Consider the following 8054-nt stretch of genomic DNA (forward strand, 5'->3'; position numbering starts at 1 on the left):
TCTTTGTTTTCAACAAGCACAGACTGTGGGGAGCTGCCAGATCCATTTGCTTGACAGAGGCGATGCTGCCGCAGACCCAGGTCCCCAGGGCCAGCTGGGGTATGCTGAGCACATACTCCTGACGGGCACATGCACAGGTCCTGTTCCCTCTGGCTGATTGGGATGAAAGCCCCTTACCGCAAAAAAACCCTATGCGTGTGCAAGCATGAGTACAAGGTGGATCCCTTCAGCAGCCAGTATCAGACACTCAGCCTGTCCGCTAGCTGTTCACACCATCCCCCGCTTTTCCCTTGCCACACACACACACATGCACAGAGGGGTCTCTCCAGCAGCTGGCTTGGACGTCCTGGCTCATCCAGTAGCCGATGTGCAGACTCAGTGGTCTCTCCCATGTCCAGCCCAGGCTCACGGCCACCTCCCATCCTGCTGACTGGCTGGCCCAGCTGGAGGTGGGCAGCACTGGCACAGGCACAGCACATAGGCCCTTTGGTCTTTCCAGCTGCTAGCCCTAGGCATGCGGGCCCCTCTGGCCTCTGGTCCCACTCCAGTTGCTGCACCCAGACTCCATCCACATGCACAGAAAAGCTCCCTCTCCCAGGAGAAAAGCTGGAAACAGTGTTCAGGGAGGAGATGGAACAGACGGCTCAGAGGCAGGCACGGCTGGACAAGCTGCTGACCAGCAGCCTATTTGCACGCAACCAGCCCCTTTTGTCCCCTTTTCCCTCTGTTTGCCCGCACTTGTTCCCCCAAACCACAGTGATCCTTCCCTCTTTCTCTTTTAGGTCCTTGCCCTAAACACCCCAAAACAGGACTTATGCACTCCCCAAATGGTCCTCCCCAGCATCCTACCATGAGTCCGTGCATCTGTAGGTCCCTCAGCCAATGAGGTGACCCGGGGACAGCCTCACCTGATGGTTCATCAGGGTGATCATGGGCTGGTGCCTCTCCCAGGACAGCCTCAGGAGGAGACAGGGCAGGAGGCTCTGGTTTGGTATAGGGGCCCCCAAGCCATTGCTCCTCTGTGCTTTTGGAGCTGAGCCTTAATCCCATAACCTAGCACAAAATACTTCTGATTGATTGCATTAGTGTTGATAGATATGGTTTCAGTACTGTCTCTTTATTCTTCTTTATCTACTTTCTGGAGTTGCTAGCTTGATTTATACCAACTGGTATTTATTTACATATGTGTTGTCATTTGCTATCTATTTGCTAGGTATCTTTTCATACATGTAGTGTCCCAAGTTTTTCGTCAAGTTTTCTTTATTGTGGAAGTGAAGTTTTTGACTAATTATTTGTCAGGAGCTTAGATTTTCACTTGAGTTTTTGGAAGGCCCTTTTAGTTGTGTTTGTACTTTTCCTCAGCTTTTGGAAATTAATGCTTTGCAAGTACTGCCTGTCTATCCGTCTGCCTATCTACAAAGCCCTTTGAGACTGTCCTCTCATTGCCCATGTTGAATGTAATTGGATTGCTACCATTGATCTTTAGATAACTGCCAACTTCCAGTCTAATGATTCAGTCATCTGCTTTGTTATAAAATAGTTGCCTCATGTTGGGCAGAGCATGCTTTGGTTTTAGAATAGAGATAAGCGTTATATCAGAAGCTCTAATGATGATTTACTATTAGCTGATTGAAACCTACAGCATGCATCAGCCAAGCTGAAGCCTCCAAAAAGATATCAGTTTCCCTACATTACTGACAAGTATTTAAGGATTAGTTCATCCTGTTCTGTGGTTTGATTTGGTGGTCTGCAACAACCTCTCATCAGAATCCCCTCTTGGGTTTTGTTAGTGAACTCATTGATCCATGTATGTTCAAGGTCCTGCTGTTCTGAGTTATCAATAACTCTAAAGCAAGTAATTGCCTGCTAAAATGAGCACCCTTCCAACCTGTTTTTCTTACATAGCCTTTCCCAAACAGGTTATAGGTTGTGATTTTAGCATTCTAGACATGAAAATAGTCCCCCCAGGTTTCAATAATGTCAATTATATTGAATTTCTTCTCATCAACAACAATTTTCAATTATTTTTCTTGCTATCTGGATTTCTAGTGATGGTATAAAAGTAAAAGAAATTTTTATTTATTTTCATTTTCTTTGCCACATTACTTCAAAATGTTTGGAATATACTGGATTTAGATTGTATGAATAATTTTCTGAACATCTTTCCTTGCTGTCTAGTCTTCAGACCTTTTTGAATCTTCCAGATAGTATCTAACAAGCAAATTATTTACCTTACCTATGTGAAACAGGCCATTTCCTTAATATGGCTTTTTCTTCAAGGGGAATGCATCCTGCTACTCCACGAAATCCAGATTGTCTGCTTCATACTTCCTGTGCACCTAACAATCTTCTCAAGCATTTTCTACCTTTTTTCACTCCTATGATTAAAAATATCTCAGAAAAGATCACTTGAGCCTATCTCTTTATCACCTTTTTTTCTAAGACATGGACAACTTTACTAATAATATGTGTAATTGAACTGATGCCAACAAATTTCCTCCTTCTAGTCCTCCTTACCTTTGAATCAACATGTCACTTTTCTCAATATGATGATGCTGATGAGATCTGTTTTCATTTCAGAGTTGATAGTGCAATACAAGTACAGTCAAGTACAAACGTCGTCATGTTCTGTCTCTTCATCAAGATGCCTAGATAGTTTGATTCAGAGCATTTGATAATCTTACAATATCTATGAATTAGGTTGAGTGATTCCAGGGGATCTTTCTTTTTCTTGATAAAAGAACTAATAGATGTGCTCTTGCTTTCTATAGTTTGCCCTAAAAATATTAAATGTCTTTTATGAGATAATAGCTGATTTGAAAAGAAGACATGTGCAGTTAAGAGGACCACAAGAAATTTCACAACACAGAAGATAAAAGAAGGCAGAGGAACTAAATGGGAGAGGGAGCGTGGTTTCTCATGTGAAACTGGGAAAAAAAAAACCCAAGCAAAAGTCTGAGATAGTTATTTATCTACAATTATATTAATTAATCAGCGGAGATATGATTAATATGACCCCATGCAGATTTCTATATTGGAGATATTGGCATCCAGATCAGACATCCTAGGCTCCCTCTATGATCAGTGGAGATAAATAGGTACTTCTAGTACTTGATTCGTGTTGTCTTAAAGCAAAAGTCTATATTTCATGAGGTGAGCTAAGCCTTAAAAACGCCCATTTCTCTTCACGACTACCTTAGTTGTGAACACAGGGGTTCTAAAAGTAGATGAGATTAATCCTACCCTAGCTGATTAATGTCAAAACACTCAATTTTGGGAAACAGTGGTGCTAGCTAAACACCTCTTCCTTAAACATTTAAGTTCCCTGGGACTTTCCCCAACAGCCTCACAAAAGTACAGGTTGCTCAGCTGCTGAGAATAAGATTTATTAATGCTATAGTATATCTTTGCCTGTTTTCCAAATGATCATAAAGTTACTGATTTAAAATAATGAATTGCATGGTTATCTCATGCATAACTTATATTTTATTGATTTGCCATAATGCAAATTGCACATTTAGATTATTAACAAATTTCTGATTTGTATTGACTACATTTATTTTTCTAAGCAAACAAAAATGTCCATAGGAAAGCCTTCAGACTTAAATTCTTCTAAAGAATTTATAGTTCCTAATTTTACTGTAATTTAAATTTCAGTTTCTGGATTTTGCCTGTTTCTAGCCCATAAGTGAACCGTGTTCTGTGCCAGCTTACTTATTAATTTATAAACATGAAGCAGGCAATGTAGCAGAGACAAAGAATGCACATTAAAGTAATATCTCACAGCAGTATCACTTCTAGCTGGGGAATTCAGTGTTCGAGTTGTTACAACTTCTTTCTGCAAAACCCTCAGAGCTCTTTCTCTTCAAGCAGCTTTTTCCACCTGGTACTGCATGAAGTGTTGCCTCTGTTTTGAGTCAATAAGTTCCTCTTCTTTTCTGAGAGTTAAAAAAGAACCCTTAGCCTGGGTTAGGCAACTCAGTTTAAATACAGGACAAATTAGATTGCCTGTGGAGACTGGTCACTCAGTTTTCTAAAGCATCTCATGGGGAAGAGGACGCAGCATCTGTCAGCAGCCTGAAATGCCGCAAGCATGGATTGAGAAAAGGCTCTTGGAAAGACTGTGAGAATGAAAAGAACATTATAACATGCCAGCAAAGCTGGCTCATTCTATTAGGCTTGCCTCAAGCTAACCATGCTCTGTTGACTTTCAACGTGTTTATATTACTCTGTTGGATCACCCCTGGGGGCTACCGTGGTGACAATGCTTCAAGCATCTGCTTCAGGGAAACCTTTTAGGTACTTCCTGAACACCTGAGCTAAGGCCATCCTAGTCATTACAGGGGACACTTGTGCTTATAACTGTAGGCTCACCAACTCTTGTTCATCTCCCAGATTCACCTGTACCTGCCAGCCCACACAGGGCTGGGAAGCTCATATGCACAGCTTTAGCCTCCTGAATGACTTTATGGGGTACAGTGTGCCTCCTTTTGTCCTTCTTCTGGTTTTCTGGATCCAAGCCCACCAGCAGGGCCCAAAGATGGCTTGGTTTACTCTTGAAAAAAGCAAGACAAAGGAAAGGAATAAGAGAGTAAGTGTTGGGACAAACAAAGGTGGAGGGAGAGAGGGGTCTTGGAACAGGTACTAGCCACACTAATAATGCTCTCTTCTTTTCCTTTTCAGCTCTTCTCCTCCTCCATCCTTAAGAATTAATCCTCATCCAGAAATTATTGAAGCACTGAAGAGGAACCAGTGTCTGGGATCCAATACAAGGGATGAAGAGAACATCAAGTTTATTGCGAACTTTCTATATGAAGAGTATCCTGCTCCAGTACTGGCTCAAATGGGGCTCTGTATGTCTCTAACATTTTGCCCCACTGCATGATACTGTGATTAAACAGAAGAGGTCATGAAGGGCCTGTTTTGCAGATAACCCTGCACGGAAGTGGCAGGTTCATCCCACCATCTTAAGAGCAGCATGATGCCAGAGAGCCCTGAGTTAGGGACCTGCTGGACTTTAGTCTGACCCTAGCCTGTGATGATGGTGGAGTGGGCAGACAGACGTTCTCATCATTCATTTGCCCGGTATTGAGACTCCTCTTCCTTGCTTGGCTAACATTTTCCTGCATGACACTATAAAGACACAGCAGGTGTCAATCAGAAACTCCCTCTATGGCCAGACAGTGTCACCTTACCTGCCCTGTCCTCCCTGGAAGGAATTCCTAGTAGGAATTACTCAGTTAGATACTTCTCTGCTTGATTGTGGGAAATGTTTTAGGATAAAGAAACTTGGTTACAGCATGCAGACTGCTAGGATAGGTGCTGATTGACTGGGTTACACATATTTGCAGTGTGTGTCATCTTGACTAACTAAACAGTTGAGTCAGGTCTGAGGACATGCATCCAGTCTATCAGATGGAGCATCTGCCGAGCATCCTGTGACTGCTCCTGAGCCAGCAGGCCTGGGAGGTGCTTTCTGACAGGACAAGGTAAATGCTATTACAGTAGATTGAGAAAGACTGTGCATATATAAATATAGACTTTATAGATTGGGGGGCGGGGGGCGGTGTGTGTGTGTACGTACCCACTAGTGTCTGCAGTCTGCGCATGATTTTTTCAGGTTTTTTAGCTGTGTGGCTCTCCTCCTGGCTGGCAGAGAACCTTTGGACAGTGAATATTCTTTCATGGGTTTTAGCAGGGAACCTTAACTGCTAGTTCTGATAAGAGCAGGAGGAGAAACACTCTCCCTGAGAGAGGTGAAATATGAATTAGGTATCCATCAGACGAGTTCAAGGTGAGCTGAGCACGTGCAGATTGTAGTACTGAGGACTGGAAGGGACTCATTGATTGCAGTCCACTGTAATCATGTAACAGCTCTGAAATGGTCATTCTGCCTTATACCAGAGACCACAGTTTTCTCTAACACACTTGAAAACTTCAGAAGACCACTAACTGCTGCAGGATCCATATTCCTCACACAACATGTGAAAGAAAAACACTCATTTCCTCTGTCCTTGGCCCTTCCAGTAGTGGGAAACTTGTTTTCTTTGAATTTTCCTCTTCATCCTTGCCTTCACCTTCCTGCCTCCCTCTCTCTGCCCCACAAACAACAGTGTTTCCTCATTGTGCTTCCTCGGCTGTTATCTTTATGAAGTATGTAAAGAGAAGTGCTGCCAGTACAGTGAAATGGAAGCTGCACCTTGCCATAGAAGGGACATGTTTGGGTCAGTTTTGAACAGGAAAAATGCAGATTCAGTTGCTTGTGGAGAGCAGTGTTAAGATTCTTACCTCCAAACATGACTTCCTCTGCTCTGCACTGTGTTGAAGTGTTTGGGAAGAAGATGAGGCTCCATTACTTTTTTCTTCTCCGTCTGTAAGCCTATCAGCTCTGCAACAAGGTAGAAAGGAAAGAGATGGACAACATGGTGATTTGGGAATGTGGTTACAGGCAATTAGATATCACTGTGGATGCACTAATTGTGGATTGGCGCACAAGGATCTGCACAGTTAAGAACCTTCCAACTCCGTTTCCTCAGATGTCTGAGATTCAAGCTTTAGGTGTGTTAGGTTAACCTAACACAAAATGCGTCAAGTTGATGTACAGGAATGAACATAAATAACTCCACTTTTTAGAGAACTGCCACTCCAGTGAGAGATGCCTGTTTGTGTGCACTTAAGTGCAATGGATTTTCAGCCCTGCTCCATTTGTTCCTTGTCATCCCATTGTGCAGACTGCAGCCAACAAGCTGACTTTGGGATGGGAAAGCAAATCCTACCCATTTTTCAGCTTGCTCCCATCTGCTTCCTCAATGTATACTATATGTGCAGAAGAGTGAAGCTTTTATGTGATTGGCCAAATTCTGCTATAGACGGCCACAGAAGTCACTGGAGGCTTACTTATCTCTGCGTAGCTGAGATTAGAATTTGAGCTATTGGATATGTTTTTTACTAGGACCAATTAACTAAGTTGAACCTTTCTGAAGTAGAGTAATTTTACAATACAGGGTTTACCTATTAGTGAAGAGCTGTTCTTTTGTTAAGAGGTTCTGTTCATATTGAATTTTTGAGTTATATGTCTCACAAGATTAGTAACACAAGAACGACACCTTTGGCGTTCACACATAACTAGCTCGAATCTAGTTCTTGTTAACTACCAGGTGTTTTACTGTAGGTTGTTACTAGATAAAAACTGTTCAGAGGGCAATGTGGGAAAAAAAAAATAATAAAAAGGTGGATCTCTATTTGTCTCATTCCTTCAAGGACAGATGCCTGTGTTGTATGACCCAGCATTACAAGTGCATTCATTAGAAGACAAAGCCAGATTTAATAAGCATAGAAACTCCTGTGGCTGGAGATAACTTCCTAGATCAGGACTTAGGAGCATATGAAAATCAATGAAAGGGACAGTGTTTTTTATTGTTAGAAAAAAGGTAAAACACCAACAGCGCTCTGAATTCTGCTGTTGTGTGATTTTGCTGCTGCTGAGGAGTGGAACAGAAGCAATATCCCACTTCTGGAACAGCCTGTACAAGAACTCTCCAGCCCCACCAACTAGAAGGTCAAACACTAATGTTCCCTGGCTGACGGACGCGGAATTACTCCACAGAAAGGAATTGGTGCTGTCACTACCTGTGTTTTCCTGCTTGGTCGGTAATCTGACTCTCACAAATGCTACATTCATTTAAGTGAGACTGTGCAGGAAGGTGTCTTTCCCTTTGGGTGAGCTGTTCTTGCACTTAACAGATGAGGCTTGTCTGGGGTGAGTTTCACTGAGAATGGAATATCCCTGGCTTCTCCCAGGCAAGAGGCCAGGACTCAGGATAAGATAGGTGTGAAGCTCAGGGGAGCATCCTCTGGAGTAGTGTGCAAGGCATGGGGAAGAGCTCATATTGCAGGGATGGTGTTTAGCTGAGCTTTTCTTAGGTGTTGGGTGAGGTCTGGGAAAGGGTTTGTGTCTGCCTGCACACTCTGAAGCAGTGTGTGGGCAGGAGTTTGAAAGAAGCCCAAAACGGCTCTTAGAAGGATCAGTGTTACCTGCGTGTCTGAGGGCACTG

At 42.9% G+C, this 8054-nt stretch overlaps 1 protein-coding gene across 1 annotated transcript in view; it reads left to right on the forward strand.

Annotated features, from left to right (window-relative positions):
* The window catches only part of LOC309587346 (uncharacterized protein C6orf118), a gene marked incomplete at both ends in the record, with an annotated part of 160359 nt that extends 153787 nt beyond the window's left edge, over window positions 1–6572 (forward strand). The window contains 2 exon segments of the mRNA XM_082305464.1: window positions 4684–4853; window positions 6379–6572. Coding sequence (XP_082161590.1) covers window positions 4684–4853; window positions 6379–6572 — 364 coding nt within the window.
* Window positions 6573–8054: the final 1482 nt, after the last annotated feature.

This window comes from Platalea leucorodia (genome assembly GCF_965183815.1).
Source record: "Platalea leucorodia genome assembly, chromosome: 3".
NCBI lineage: Eukaryota > Metazoa > Chordata > Aves > Pelecaniformes > Threskiornithidae > Platalea > Platalea leucorodia.